The sequence below is a fragment of the Colobus angolensis genome, unplaced genomic scaffold, assembly GCF_000951035.1.
Source record: "Colobus angolensis palliatus isolate OR3802 unplaced genomic scaffold, Cang.pa_1.0 Scaffold57, whole genome shotgun sequence".
NCBI lineage: Eukaryota > Metazoa > Chordata > Mammalia > Primates > Cercopithecidae > Colobus > Colobus angolensis.
This window is the reverse complement of record NW_012119265.1, coordinates 6,834,253-6,850,086: the sequence shown is the minus strand read 5'-3', so window position 1 is coordinate 6,850,086 and position 15,834 is coordinate 6,834,253. Positions and strand designations below refer to the sequence as shown.

The window sequence follows — 15,834 nt, the reverse complement described above, 5'->3', positions numbered from 1 at the left end:
GATGGTCTCGATCTCCTGACCTCGTGATCCGCCCGTCTCGGCCTCCCAAAGTGCTGGGATTACAGGCTTGAGCCACCGCGCCCGGCCGATTTTTTAAAACTCTTTACATTTATTATTTATTAAGTTTTTGTTTTGTTTTGTTTTTGAGACAGAGTCCCACTCTGTCCCCCAAGCTGGAGTGCAGTGGCACAATCTCTGCTCACTGCAACCTCTGCCTCCCAGGTTCAAGTGATTCTCCTGCCTCAGCCTCCCGAGTAGTTGGGACTACAGGTGCATGTCACCAAGCCCAGGTAATTTTTTGTATTTTTAGTAGAGACGGGGTTTCACTGGGTTTGGCCAGGCTGATCTCGATCTCCTGAACTGATGGTCTGCCCGCCTCAGCCTCCCAAAGTGCTGTGATTACAGGCGTGAGTCACTGCGCCTGGCTACATTAAAGATTTTTAAAATTAACTAAACAATTAACTTTGCCCAAAAAATTGGTCCTATTTAGTCTATTTAGCAGATATGCCTTGAATTTTACTTCAGCTAGAATTAATATTGCTAATTCTTATTTCTTTTTATTTGTTTTCTCCTCAAAATACTTTTGCTGTATTTTTATTTTCAGCCTGCTTCATTTTAAAGGTATATCTCTTGGGACATAATTAGACATGAGAGTCATTTCTATAGTTTGATTCAGTTATTATTCTCTACATTGTAATTACCTTCCCATAGAGCCTCCTTAGTTGTTTTGGCTTTTAAAAAATTCTGTTCAGGGCCGGGCACGGTGGCTCACGCCTGTAATCCCAACACTTTGGGAGGCTGAGGGAGGCAGATCATGAGGTCAGGAGATCGAGACCATCCTGGTTAACACAGTGAAACCCCATCTCTACTAAAAATACAAAAAGTTAGCCAGGCATGGTGGTGGGCACCTGTAGTCCCAGCTACTCAGGAGGCTGAGGCAGGAGAACGGCGTGAACCTGGGAGGCAGAGGTTGCAGTGAGCCCAGATTGCGCCACTGCACTCCAGCCTGGGTGACAATGCAAGACTCCATCTCAAAAAAAAAAAAAATTACGTTCATTCATCCTTAGTTAGGGAGAGATCTAGCAACAGATAAAAGAGGCAGTGTTTGCAATTTTCTCTCACTGTCCACTTATTTATTAACAAATTCTCCCTCTCAGATTTGAAAGTTCTGAGAAATTTTAGTTCTGAGAGTTCTGACTGGAAGGGAAGTTTATAAAGTCCCTATTGTGGTTGCAAGCAGCTACTTCGTCCACTAAGGGTCTGCTGGATAGAAGTGGTGATTGCTTTCTATCCAACTGAGTTGGATGTAATCTGCAATTTTTAGTTCAAGTAGAGAAGATGACAGATAACACCATGCCCTCACTAGGGCTTTTTCTTATATATTTAGAAACCTTCTGATACAATTTACCATCCAAATGCCTCTCCTAACTGCTACATTATGTATTGAGAATTTTAGTGTGAACAAATATAAAAAGTAAAAACCTGATAGGACCAAAGAACCAGCTGTGAAACTCTGGCTGGCTCAGATTATACCTTTGTAATTTAGGGATAGTATTTATTTTTTGTTATTCTGGTGCTTCCCAGAACATAATATGTATACCATGGAAAACTGTTGGTGGAAAAAGAATAAATGTTGTATTTTAATAGTTGTATAGTTATTTAATTAATTTATTTGAGACAGGTCTAGCTCTGTTGCCCAGGCTGGAGTGCAGTGGGGTGAGTGGCACCATCTCAGCTCACTACACCATGCTCTGCCTCCCAGGCTCAAGAAATCCTCCTACCTCCTGTCTCCCAAGTTACTGGGACTACAGGTGCATGCCACCATGCCTGGCTAATTTTTGTATATTTTTTTGGTACAGATGGGGTTTTGCCATGTTGTCCAGGCTGGTCTCAAACTCCTGGGCTCAAGTGATCCACCCACTTCAGCCTCCCAAAATGCTGGGATTATAGGTGTGAGCCACCATACCTGGCCTGTATATTTATATTTAAACGTATTCTAAACAATACAGATTTTCCATTTACAGAACTAATATATAATTTCCTTTTGAATAAAATGAGAATTCAAAAGTAAGTAAAATTTTTTTCTATTTCCTAAGGGGCCTTGTAGAATACATCTAGTGTAGGAATATGATAAAGATAACATTAATTACCTCCAGACTAGTGAATTTATTCTTCCTTCATGTTTCTCATGTGCTGTCGTCAAGGTTAGTTTTATATTTCATTGGTGTTTAAGATAAAGTTGGAGGGGGCATTTAGGTGTAGTAACCATGGTCTCTCTTCACTGCATCCAGGTGCTCAGGTGCTAAACTCATCTCTTTCTGAGATTTTGACCAGGAAAAGTCTAAATGTCTTTGGATAATAAATAATAAGTATTATGTATAAGTAACTATTGAGCGCTGCTATAAGCAGTATAGTAAAGTGGTTAAGAGAGATGGCTCTAAAGGCAGACTTGCACATTCAAATCCCAGTCCAGTAACAACCTGGACCTTGGGAAAATCAATCTCTCAATCTCCCAATGCCTTAGCTTCCTTATCTATAAAATGGGGATTCTGGCCACGCATGGTGGCTCACGCCTGTAACCCCAGGACTTTGGGGGGCTGAGGCAGGTGAATCACGTGAGGCCAGGAGTTCAAGACCAGCCTGGCCAACATGGTGAAACCCCATCTCTAGAAATATACAAAAATTAGCTCGGCATAATAGCAGGTGCCTGTAATCCCAGCTACTCGGGAGACTGAGGCAGGAGAATCCCTTGAAGCTGGGAGGCAGAGGTTACAGCGAGCCGAGATCATGCCACTGCACTCCAGCCTGGGCGATGTGAGACTCCATCTCTAAATAAATAAATAAATAAAAGAAAATGAGGATTCTATAAAATTAGGATAGTAATGAAACCTATTTTATAGGTGTGTTAAATAAGTTAATACTATAGCACTTCCATAATAACAACTGCTAACTGCTACTGAGTATTTTAAATGTGTCTAGCACCATGAGAAACGCTTTATACATATCATCACACAATATATATTTCACATAGTGAAAAGACAGTTTTTCATATGTCCAAAGTACAAATGAATCTGATTTTAAACATAAGAAATGGTCCAATTATTTTCTGTAAATGAAACTTACTTTTGCTTTAAAACTGTTCTTACAGCATCTTTCTGTCCCATTGTATACTGAGAAATGAAGATATCATTTGCTGCAAAATCAAGACACAAAAATATATATTAAATTTCTGAATATTTATTAAATTTTAATAAGCTACTAAAAAAATCTTCTTTAACTAAAAGAATGCTTAGGAACTCGGCCATAGCACTCCACAATTGAAAAGGAAAAGGAACAAATTAAGTGATTAAGTAATAATATAATCCTCATAATTCCAAACCCACAGCCAACATCATACTGAACAGGCAAAAGTTTAACACATTCCCCCTAAGAACTAGAACAAGACAAGGATGTGTACTCTCACCACTCTTTTCAACATAGTAGTAGAAGTCCCAGCCAGAGCAATCAGACAGAGAAAGAAATAAAAGGCATCCAAAAAGTAAAAGAGGAAGTCCAATTATCTCTGTTCACTGATGACATGGTCCTATACCTAGAAAACCCTAAAGATTCCTCCAAAATGTCCCTAGATCTGATAAATGACTTACGTAAAGTTTCAGGATACAAAATCAATGTACAAAAATCAGTAGCGTTTCTACACACTAATAATGTTCAAGCTGAGAATCAAATCAAGAACTCAATGCCATTTACAATAGTGGCACACAAAATATAAAATTCCTAGGAATACATTTAATCAAGAAGGTGAAAGATCTCTACAAGGAGAACTACAAAACACTAATGAAAAAAAATCACAGATGACACAAACAAGTGGAAAACATTCCATGCTCATGAATTGGAAAAATCAATATCATTAAAATGACCATACTGCCCAAAGCCATCTACAGATTCAATGCAATTCCTATCGAATTACCAACATCATTTTTCAAAGAATTAGAAAAAACTATTTTAAAATTCATATGGGGTCAGACATGGTGGCCCTGTATTTCCAGCACTTTAGGAGACTGAGGTAGGCAAATCACTTGACGTCAGGAGTTTGAGACCAGCCTGGTCAAGATGGAGAAACCCTGTCTCTACCAAAAAAAAAAACACAAAAAGGTGCCGTGCACCTGTAATCCCAGCTACTCAGGAGGCTAAGGCAGAAGAATTGCTTGAACCTGGGAGCTGGAGGTTGCAGTGAGCCAAGATGACGCCACTGCACTCCAATCTGGACAACAGAGGGAGACTCTGTCTCAAAAAAAAAAAAAAAAATCATAAACATATCTAATACTAAACCTATGCAATAGATTGGTAATAACAAGATAACCTTCACCATTGCAAACCTTATTCTGGATTTTACAGATTCTAGGAATAGCTTAATTTGGGAAGAAAAACTAATTTAAAATGAAAATAATAAAAACTGTAAGACTATGTAATAAATGCTTAAAAATAAATTCTACGCTTAAGAAGAAAATTCTGACACATGCTACAACATGGATGAACCTTGAAAACATTATGCTAAGTGAAATAAGCCAGTCACAAAAGGTCAAATACTATATGATTCTACTTATATAAGGTACCTAGCATAGTCAAATTCATAGAGACAAAAAGTAGGATGCTCAGGGCTGAGGGGACGAAAAATGAGCAGTTAGTGTTTAATGGGTAGAGTCGGGAGAGATGACAAAGCTCTGGATATGAAAGGTGATGATGATTGTACAACAATGTAAATCTACTTACCGTCACAGAACTGTACATTTTAAAATAGCTAAAGTGGTAAACTTTACGTTAAGTATATTTTATAACAATAAAAAATCAATATTATTCTTTTACCTTTTTGTTTGTTGTTCTCTTCTATTTTATCCAAAGGCAACACTTGCACTGCAACGTCTTTAGAAAAATCCTTTGGGATATGAAAGGAAGAAATAGGATAAATAAACTTCGGATTTATTATTTATCAAGAACCATTTACTAGCTCTGCAACTACTGTGTTCTGGGAGGGCAGGACTGTGTATTTCATATGCTTCATTTCCATCACCAGGCAATGCTGATGTACTTTAAAGCTACTCAAAGATTTGTTGAATGGGTGAGTAACACACTATCAGACAAGCAAATGAATGAGTAAATGAACCAGCAAGCAAATGTAGCACTGAGATTCAGACTCAAACCAGTATGCCACTTCTAGCAGAGCAAGTCATTTAACATCTCAGTTGCTTCAGTGAAACGTAAAAATCTGACTGACTGTGAGTCAAATGGAGTAGATAAGGATGGTACAATATCATGAAGCTCACAGATTTATCCTCAATTATACAATAACAGTGTATCCATATATTTGAGAAGTTTAGATATCATTAAATAAGGCCTGCTTAACAGAAAAAAAAAAAAAAAACAACAACAAAAAACCACTCCAAAGTCTAGGCATTTACATAGGGACCAAGTACAGCACATAATTATACATTTCATTGTGAGCTTTTGACAAAATTGTCATATAGTTTTAATTGAATTATTAGTTTACCTGCTTCAATTTTCAAAATAGTATATTGTGAAACTCTCATTATAAAGACTTATTAAACTGACAATACATAGGTCAACACTATGATTAGCTATCAAAGTCTAATTAGATCTCATAACCAAAACATTATATTTATCAAATACGTTTGGCATTATAAAGTTAAGATGATAATTTCATGTTATTCTTAAAGAACCTCCCTTCTAAAGAAACCAAAACACCTCACAAGTGTTAGAATGACATGCAAGCACACCTCATGTTAAAGAAAATTGTACTGTTAGTTGATCCTTTTCTTTTACCTAAGAATATGTTAAATCTCTGGGCAAGAACACCTTTTCCCTGAATAGTAAGAGAGCTTCTTTTCAGTTATCATATCTCTTTCAGTGGTCATTATTTTAATAATGGGTATTTTTGATTCTAAGGAAGGCCTTTTGTTTAATTTCTCAAACACCATTCAAAGTCACAATTGTAGTATATAAAACATTTGTTTTGGTAAGTGATATTTAAATAAAAACAAGGCATGTTGTTAATCAAACATAATTTAAGAATACATTATTTGGCCGGGCGCGGTGGCTCAAGCCTGTAATCCCAGTACTTTGGGAGGCCGAGACGGGTGGATCACGAGGTCAGGAGATCGAGACCATCCTGGCTAACACGGTGAAACCCCGTCTCTACTAAAAAATACAAAAAAAACTAGCCGGGCGAGGTGGCGGGCGCCTGTAATCCCAGCTACTCGGGAGGCTGAGGCAGGAGAATGGCGTGAACCTGGGAGGCGGAGTTTGCAGTGAGCTGAGATCCGGCCACTGCGCTCCAGCCTAGGCAACAGAGCGAGACTCCGTCTCAAAAAAAAAAAAAAAAAAAAAAGAATACATTATTTGACAACACTGAAAATTTTAATGTGAGCATAATTAAGAATCCTTTTGCTTACACTTTCTGACACCATGGGATTTTCTTTTAGAGGCTGGTGACAATTTCTAGCAGAAGTTAAGTCTGATGAACCTAACAAAACAAAGGAATAGATTTTAGTGATTTTAAAATCAGATCCTTAGCTTTAGAAACTGTATAGCCATGATTCAAGATCTATAAACTCCATATAATGCAGACGTTGCAAAGACAATTTGCATGCAAAGAAAGTTAAGAAAATGTATTTAAACATATCTGAATGAAGGCTTTTACAGTTGATATTTGGGAAAATAAGGTTCGGTACTGACAATAAAGTGAGATAAGTATGAAATATTTTAAAATATAACCATACACTATTGGATGTGGACAATCTATGGGTAGAAATACATATACGATGTAAAGGTCTAATTTAACAGCAGGACTATTTGAGTGTCACCGCTGTATCCCCCAAAAAGCAGCATTATAAAAGCATTTTGCTGTTTTTGCTCACATATTCATTAGTTTGATCCTCACAATTAGCAGCGAAGTGGGCAAAGCATATGTTATCCTTATTTTCACTGAGGTTTAGACAGATTAATTGGAATATAGAAGCCATCAACTGGCAGAAGTCCTGCTTTTCCCACTATTAACAGCAAGTAGTGCATTAGGTAAACAGCACTACTTTGGGGGGAAACTATAAAAAACACTAGCGGGGAAAATAAAGCACATTATACAAGTGTATCCACCACAGATATAAACAAAAACAATATGCAAAAGTCAATGCCAAAAAAAAAAAGCACAACAGGAGACGTTAAAGTTTCATTCATTAGATCTATTTAAACATTTTATAGGCTTCCTGGCCATTTTCCCGGGAAACAGGGTCAGTTTTCAAACATCTGTACAAACTAGACTTATATCCTACGTCTGGGAATTTAAACAAATAAGGACTAAAGATTTACTAAACTAAAACTGGTTGAAAAACTACATGGAATCACATACCACGTGATGTTCCATTCAAGCTAGTCCCCGTTCCAACAGGAAGACGTTTATTTGCAGACAATGCCGGAGGAACACAGGGCAAGTCATCTTTCAGCAAAACCAAATGATCTCCACGATTTTGAGAAACTACCTCACGAAGTCTCTTCGCTGGCATCTTAATCCTTTTTTTCTTCTCCAAGCTGACCTCAGAGCCTTTCATATTGTTGGTCACAAAACAAGTCCCACACTTATGGACGGAAAAACTTTCTCTGTGTCCTTAAGACTTCAGAACAAAATTTTCACCTCTTTGCAATGAACTGTTCTTAAAATGTCGAAATAGAACATCCAAAAAGCTGAAAATCTAAATTTTGGTATTGAATCCAGGATTAGAGATGACTATAAAGTCCTATTTACCCATTAATCCCATTTAGTCTTTAATACACCATGCCAAAATGTGAAAGTCGGGATGCCAAGGGAATGGCCACAGGAGCAACAATAACCATTAACAGTGCACTCCCCAATCCCAGAGCTGGTAGGGCAAAACCAAACAGATGTAGAGGAGGGCTTAAAATTTGTTAAGAGGCAGTCAAGCAGATAAAACCGAAATGCTATTTTTAAAATAATGACCCACATAAGAAGCGTAATAACTTTCTTCAGCCACAGAGTCTTACACACCCCTCCAGATGCAATCGTCGGAAACATAAATTCATCCCTACGTGTCTCCAGGACGCCCGAGACCCGCGCCGTCACGGGTACAAACTGACAACTTCAGTTGCCCGCAGGTCAACACCCACTTCCCTTCAGTCGCCCTTGAGACACAATACGCATGCGCGCCAAGAAACTCACCCAAAACATCCAACCACAAAGCTAAGAGCTCGCTGGTGCTCTTCCATCCCTCTCCGGGTGGAAACAAACTCCGGACATAACGGAGGCTTATTTATTTATTCATTCATTCATTCATCCATTCATTCATTCATTCATTCATTTAAAGGTAGCACATTGCCGCACAAGACCGCGCTACAGTCTCATCTGAAACTTGAAGAGCTCCCGACTTGTAATACTACTTGTGTTTATCAGGGGCTGTTTACACTGCTTCGCTTCCGAAGACCGTTAGGGACGTGGGATTAGGTAAATTAGGCTTCCAAAGAGTTTCGACACATTCGGGTCGTTAATGGAGAGGAAGTCGGGGAATAGAAAGCATTGTCTAAGCAGACAATCACAGAGATCAATCCTTAGGAGATTTTAGAATTCCCTGATGGTACGTGATTTTTCTTCTAGATTTCCTCTTGTTATAACGAATCGGCGTCTAAGGGTTTAAGTGTCACTTGACATCACTGCTCCCACGTGTTGTTTCCCATCTGGCGGCCGCGGCTCCTGTCCTGACCCTGACCCGCCCTCCCGAGGTTCAGCCGTCCCCCCACGCCCCCCAGCCTTGCACTGATGTCGGATGAGAGAGCCTGTGCTTAAGTATGGTGCCTGTTCTCTGCTGTGAGAATTTGGGGTTCCCGGGCCGGGGGTGGCAGGCTACGCTCCAGAAAATTGGCGGGGTCTCCCGAGGAGGCCGCCGCATGTACTTGGGGCAGTGGGGGGTGCGAAGCGGGACAGCGCTTCGCCGGGTCCGGTGCAGACCTTCCTGGGGATGGTGTCACCTGGGCGAGGGTAGGAACTTTAGGCCCTGAGCCATCCCCAACCTGGATCTGGGGAGTGGGGGGTCTTGTTTTGGGGCACTGAATTAGACTATAAGATATTTATGCTGTGACCTTGAGCTGCCCGGTGGATGATCCTCCTTTAAATGAAAATCGTCTCTAGACATACCAGGTCTAACAGCCCTTACCTGATCTGTTCATTTCCCAGCATGCGCTACTTAGAGTTTTCCCTTTATGCCTTACTAGAGGCTTTAGAATAATCAAAGCAAAAAATGTAATCCGATCTAAAAGCTAAATAATGAATTTTATTTCTGTTACATCTCGGCGGTCTAGTTTCATAGAAGTCTAGACTTAAAATGGACTTTAAAGTCCGAGCGCAGTAGCTCACGCCTGTAATCCCAGTACTTTGGGAGGCCACGGCGGGGGGATCACCTGAGGTCAGGGGTTCGAGACCAGCCTGGCCAGCATGGTGAAACTCCGTTTCTAATGAAAATACAAAAAATTAACTGGGCATGGTGGCGCGCGCCTGTAGTCCCAGCTGCTCAGGAGGCTGAGGCAGGAGAATTGCTTGACCCCGGCAGGTGGAGGTTGCAGTGAGCTGAGATCGCGCCATTGCGCTCCAGCCTGAGTGACAGAGCAAGACTGTCTCAAAAAAAAAAAAAAAAAAAAAAGACTTTAAGGGCTTAGCGTTAAAGAACCTTTTAATTATTATTTTCTGTACCTTGCTGAGTTTCTCTAATTAATGAGGTTTTTTTTTTTTTGGAGACAAAGTCTTGCTCTGTTGCACAGGCTGGACTGCAGTGGCGCCATCTTGGCTCACTGCCACCTCCGCCTCTCAGGTTCAAGAGATTCTTCTGCCTCAGGCCTCCTGAGTAGCTGGGATTACAGGCGCCCACCACCATGCCCAGCTAATTTTTTTTGTATTTTTATTAGAGACGGGGGTTTCACCATGGTGGCCAGGCTGGTCTCGAACTCCTGACTTGGTGATCCACCAGCCTCAGCCTCCCAAAGTGCTGGTATTACAGGTGTGAGCCACCGCGCCCAGCCATTACTTTTTATTTTAGTTACATTTTCCCTTCTTAATTGGGCTCATAGCTGGTACCTGTTTGTTCACAATTTATTGCATATTATGAGTGTACTGAAAGAACTACAATGTCACAGCTGCCAGAGACCGTGGAGATAGTTTAACTCTTACTTTCTAGGTGATACTTATTTGAAAGAAACAGTGACCTAAGATCTGAGTGTAGGCACTCTGAATTATTAAAATGACAACTTAATTTGGATCTTACAGCTCTTTGTCATGACTCTTTAGTTCCTCTTCCCCTCCTCTCCCCCCGCCCCCAGCCCAGAGACAGGGTCTTGCTCTGTCATGATCATAGCTCACTGCAGCCTTGAACTCCTGAGCTCAGGCAATCCTCCTGTCTCAGCCTCCTGAGTACCTAGGACTACAAGCACTTGCTACCACACTGGCTAATCTTTTACTTTTTGGTAGAGACTAGGTCTTGCCTTATTGCCCAGTCTTATTTTCTTTTTTCTTTCCTTTGTGTGCGTTTTTTTTTTTTTTTTTTGAGATGGATCTTTGTCGCAAAGGCTGGAGTGTGGTGGCACAATCTCAGCTCACTGCAACCTCTGCCTCCTGGGTTCAAGCGATTCTTCTGCTTCAGCCTCCCAAATAGCTGGGATTACAGGCACCCGCCACTCCGCCCAGCTAATTTTTGTGTTTTTATTAAGATGGGGTTTCACCATGTTGGCCAGGCTGGTCTGGAACTCCTGACCGCATGTGATCTGCCCACCTCGGCCTCCCAAAGTGCTGGGATTACATGCATGAACCATCGTGCCTGGCCTTATTTTCTTACTCTAAATTAGCCCTCTCAACCCCTTTTCTTTATGACTGATACTTTTCAAAAGACCAGTCAGGTTGTCTTACAAATTGTTCCATGTTGTAGATTTTCCTAATTATTCCCTCATGATTAGAGCGTATCAAACTTTTGGCCAGAATACCACATAGGTGATGCTATCTTACTGCATCTCACCAGGAAACACCTAATGCTGGCACCCAGTTTGTGATGCTAGGTTTTATGACTTAGCTTATACTTTTTTTCTTTGAGACAGGGTCTCTTGATCTGTCACCCAGGCAAGAGAGCAGTGGCTTGATCATGGTTCACTGCAGCCTCGAGCTCCTGGGCTCAAGTGATCCTCCTGCCTCAGCCTCCTGAGTAGCTGGGACTACAGGCACACACCACCATGCTGGCTCATTTTTGTATTTTTTGTAGAGATGGGGTTTTGTCATGTTGCCCAGGCTGGTGTAGAACTTATGGGCTCAAGCTATCCACCCAGCTCAGCCTCCCAAAATGCTGGGATTGAGCCATTGCACCTGGTCAGTCACTTAGCTTATAACATGTATTTGGCTATTTGGAAAATATTTTTAGATAGATGATATATGCCATAATAGCTTATAAGACATTTTATAGGTCTTAAATAGGTCATTTTATAGGTGCAATGGGGAAATTACTGGATTTCGAAGTCCAAACACTTTAGTTAGGCGGTAGTTGCCCAGTTACTATCTGTATAAGTGACCTCATGTAAGTTTCTTAAGATTTCTGAACCATCCCTCCCAGAATTAGTAGGAAAATCATATGGGAAGTGTAATGTATACTTATGCCTGGACAAATAAGGATAGCATGACATTAAGTATTTTTTTTAATAGTAACACATATGCCAAAGAATTGTAACCTCAGACTAGAGGAAACTAATTTCACTTACTAAAAAGGAAGAAACTTTAAAAAAAAAAAAAAAAGATTAGCCAATAGAAGTTTACATTTCATTGAAAAGACTATTAGAACTTGAAGGGGACTTAGTAATCATATTACCTCATTTTTCAGGTAAGAATCAGGCCTTACTGGAGACATTCAAGCAAAGGTTGGACAACTACTTTTCCAGAACAGAAAGGAAACTCATGCATCAGAAAAGGTTTGAGCTTGATGACTGAAAAGATCTCCCATTATTCTTAAGTTCCCTGGTTCTATGATATATTTTGTTTGCCACAAGAATAACAGCATCATTGTAGTCATTCCCGAGATCTAAGCCAGTGATTCTTGAATTCGCTTATTTCTTCTCTCCTTCTCCAGGTTTCAGGGATATAATCAGAAGGTAACCCCTGATGGGTCTTTGCCGCTATAACAACAAACATTTGCTGTAATATCTGGAAACTAGGATCAAATAAAAGGAAAACCACATTACTGCTATCTGTTCTTACCATCAGGTGGTTTATGTGGCTGGTGGAATTTGTCAGTCTAAGCTTACTATTAAATAACTGCAAAGTGAATAGTGAAAGATTTAGAAGACCTCAAATTAGCAAGTAACTCTGAAAATCATTTATTTACTCAGTCATCTCCAGTATTTTCTGTGAACCAGTTGCCTACAATTATGTATACCATAATCTTTTTTTTCTTTCTTTTTTGAGACAGAGTCTCGCTCTGTCACCCAGGCTGGAGTGCAATGGCACAATCTCGGCTCACTGCAGCCTCTGCCTCCCAGGTTCAAGCAATTCTGCCTCAGACTCCTGAGTAGCTGGGACTACAGGCGCCCACCACCATGCCCGCCTAACTTGTATTTTTAGTAGAGACAGGGGTTTCACCATGTTGACCAGGCTGGTCTTGAACTCCTGACCTCAAATGATCCACCTACTTCAGCCTCCCAATGGGCTGGGATTACAGGTGTGAGCCACTGTGCCTGGCCTATACCGTAATCTTGATAGATACTGGTGACTACAGAGGATAGCTTTAGAGATTTAAGCAGACATAAGAAAACTGCTGATTGTTAGCTCCTGAGTTCAACTGTAGGTCTGGAAAAAACAAAAACAACAACAACAAAAATGAAATTGGTCTGGGCGCGGTGGCTCATGCCTCTAATCCCAGCACTTTGGGAGGCTGAGGTGGGCGGATTACCTAAGGTCGGGAGTTCAAGACCAACCTGGCCAACATGGTGAAACCCTGTCTCTACTAAACAAAAATTAGCCAGGTGTGGTAATGCATGCCTGTAATCCTAGCTACTCAGGAGACAGAAGATGTAGTGAGCTGAGATTGCGCCACTGCACTCCAGCCTGAGTCACAGAGTGAGACTCTGTCTGAAAAATAAATAAATAAATAAATAAATCTCAAAAATAAATAAATAAAATACACAATTGAGTGATTCTAAAGAAAATAAATCATAATGTTAACATAGTGGGCCGGGCGCGGTGGCTCAAGCCTGTAATCCCAGCACTTTGGGAGGCCGAGACGGGCGGATCACGAGGTCAGGAGATCGAGACCATCCTGGCTAACATGGTGAAACCCCGTCTCTACTAAAAATACAAAAAACTAGCTGGGCGAGGTGGCGGCGCCTGTAGTCCCAGCTACTCGGTAGGCTGAGGCAGGAGAATGGCGTGAACCCAGGAGACAGAGCTTGCAGTGAGCTGAGATCCGGCCACTGCACTCCAACCTACACAGCGAGACTCCGTCTCAAAAAAAAAAACATAGTGGTCTGTGAACGGTAGAACTATTTATCTTTTGTTTTTCAAATTCTCAATAAATATATTACTTTTATAGTATGATAAACTTTATTTCACTGAAAAGCGGAAACATACACTGTTTAAGTAATATATATTAATACATCATCTAATGAATAAAGAAGATCCATACCAAAAGCACTTGGGCATTCCTCATACATGTCTTTTCAGATTTTTTAGTAACAACCATCATTTGTCACCATGAGGTGTATAATTAGGACAAGGTATGTGTAGAGGCAACACAGGGTTCCAGTCTGAAACTTAGCGAACATTTAAAGATTTCACACTTTCGACCAGGCATGGTGGCTCATACCTGTAATCGCAACACTTTGGGAAGCCAAGGCAGGAGGATCACCTGAGGTCAGGAGTTTGAGACCAGCCTTATCAACGTGGAGAAACCCCCGTCTCTACTAAAAATACAAAATTAGCCCGGTGTGGTGTCGCATGCCTGTGATCCCAACTGCTTGGGAGGCTGAGGCAGGAGAATCACTTGAACCTGGGAGGTGGAGGTTGCGGTGAGCTGAGATTGTGCCATTGCACTCCAGCCTGGGCAATGAGTGAAAAAACTTTCTCAAAAAAAAAAAATTTCATACTTTGTTTCTCTGACCTCTGGTTGATAACCCAAAGAAATACAAGGATGGAATTTTTAAAAAAAAGAACAACAAATTTTGGCATTATAGGAAGGAAATCAAATCTGTGTTCTTTTTTGATGTGAACTATAGAAAGGGAAAGGGAAGGGAAGGGGAAAGGAAAGGGAAGGGAAGAGAAAGGGAAGGGAAAGGAAGAAGGAAGGGTCTTAAATCAGTAATCCAAGCTCCTCCTACCTCAAGCACCTAAAAAAGAAGAGCAAAATGAACCCGATGAAGGAAATAAAGAGCAAAAATCAATTTAAATGAAAAGAGAAAAAAAGAGCTGGTTCTTTGGAAAGATTAATAAAACTGACAAACTTACTAGCAAGAGAGAAGTTACAAATTACACTATCAGGAATGAAATGGTGTACATTATTATAGGTTTTACAGACATCAAAAGGATACAGGAATATTACAAACAACACCTCCTGGGTTCAAGCAATTCTGCTTTAGCCTCCTGAGTAGCTGGGATTACAGGCACACGCCACCACGCCCAGCTAATTTTTTTGTATTTTTAGTAGAGATGGGGTTTCACCGTGTTGGCCAGGCTGGTCTTGAACTCCTGACCTCAGATTATCCACCCACCTCAGCCTCCCAAAGTGCTGGGATTACAGGCGTGAGCCAGAGCACCCAGCGGGATTGAAGAATTCTATTTTCTGGCTTCCAATTCTCTGATTCCTCTGTCCCCTCCATTCTCCTATTGATTTTATTCATTTAGTTTATTTTGGTTATTTTTCACTTCTTAAACTTTCCATTTGGGTCTTGATATTTCTATTTCTTTGCTGAGACCTTCTATTTTTTCATTTGTTTCAAGCGTGTTCATAATTGCTCACTGAAATATTTACAAGGTTCTGTTTAAAAATCTTTGTCAGATAATCCTAACATGTTCCTCAATGTTGAGCATCTGCTGATTGTCTTTTTTTAATTCAGTTTGAGATCTTCCTAGTTCCCGCTGTGATGAGTGATTTTTTAATATATTGCATCCTGGACATCTTGCATATCATGTTATGAGGCTCTAGATTTTATTTAATCCTTTTATCTGGCTCCTTTTGACAATGCTCCATGAGGGGAAGTGGTGGGAGGTACCACTTCATTACTGCCAGATGGAAGTAGAAATTCATGTTCCTCACTCTGACACTTGAGCAGGGGGGCAGGGAGTTTCTTGTTACTGCTGGGTAGAGTGGGCATTCTGTCTCACCAGGCTTCCATTGGTAATTCCCTGACTGGGAAGGACTACAGTGCTTCATTACTCTCACCTTGTGGCCTCCACTGACATTGTAGGGTATGTGGCCTAATTGTCATGAGGCAGTAATGCAAGTCCTGAATGTCAAGTAGGCCTCCTTTGATACCACTCCAGAGTAGATGGGAGATGGGCACCTCATTACTGCCATTTGGGGCAGAAACCAGGCTCCCTGTATGGTTTCCACTGACACTCACTGGGGAATGGGGAGGCTTTTTAGTGCATATGAAGGAAATCACATTTTTTAAAATGTCAGTAGTTATCGTGATTTTTTTTTTTTTTTTTTTTTTGAGACAGAGTCTCACTATGTGGCGCAGGCTGGAGTGCAGTGCTGCAATCTTGACTCACTGCAACCTCCACCCAAGGGTTCAAAC

General features: G+C 40.7%; 2 protein-coding genes across 11 annotated transcripts in view; one reads left to right on the top strand and one right to left on the bottom strand.

The window, feature by feature from the left end:
* KIAA0586 (KIAA0586 ortholog) overlaps positions 1 to 8,254 on the bottom strand; it is a 128,801-nt gene extending 120,547 nt beyond the window's left edge. The window contains 5 exon segments of the mRNA XM_011961983.1: positions 3,124 to 3,193; positions 4,864 to 4,933; positions 6,468 to 6,538; positions 7,421 to 7,646; positions 8,246 to 8,254. Coding sequence (XP_011817373.1) covers positions 3,124 to 3,193; positions 4,864 to 4,933; positions 6,468 to 6,538; positions 7,421 to 7,646; positions 8,246 to 8,254 — 446 coding nt within the window.
* Positions 8,255 to 8,404: 150 nt separating this feature from the next.
* Positions 8,405 to 15,834, top strand: part of TIMM9 (translocase of inner mitochondrial membrane 9 homolog (yeast)) — a 14,407-nt gene continuing 6,977 nt past the window's right edge. For 3 of the 10 annotated variants that reach the window (XM_011961904.1, XM_011961903.1, XM_011961902.1), the window contains exons 1-2: positions 8,678 to 8,866; positions 11,928 to 12,015. The gene's annotated coding sequence lies outside the window, so the exon portion shown is untranslated. Of the gene's footprint in view, positions 8,528 to 8,677; positions 8,872 to 11,927; positions 12,016 to 12,173; positions 12,196 to 15,834 lie in introns of those variants that run through there. The other 7 variants (XM_011961905.1, XM_011961899.1, XM_011961896.1 and 4 more) reach the window with 6 other exon arrangements.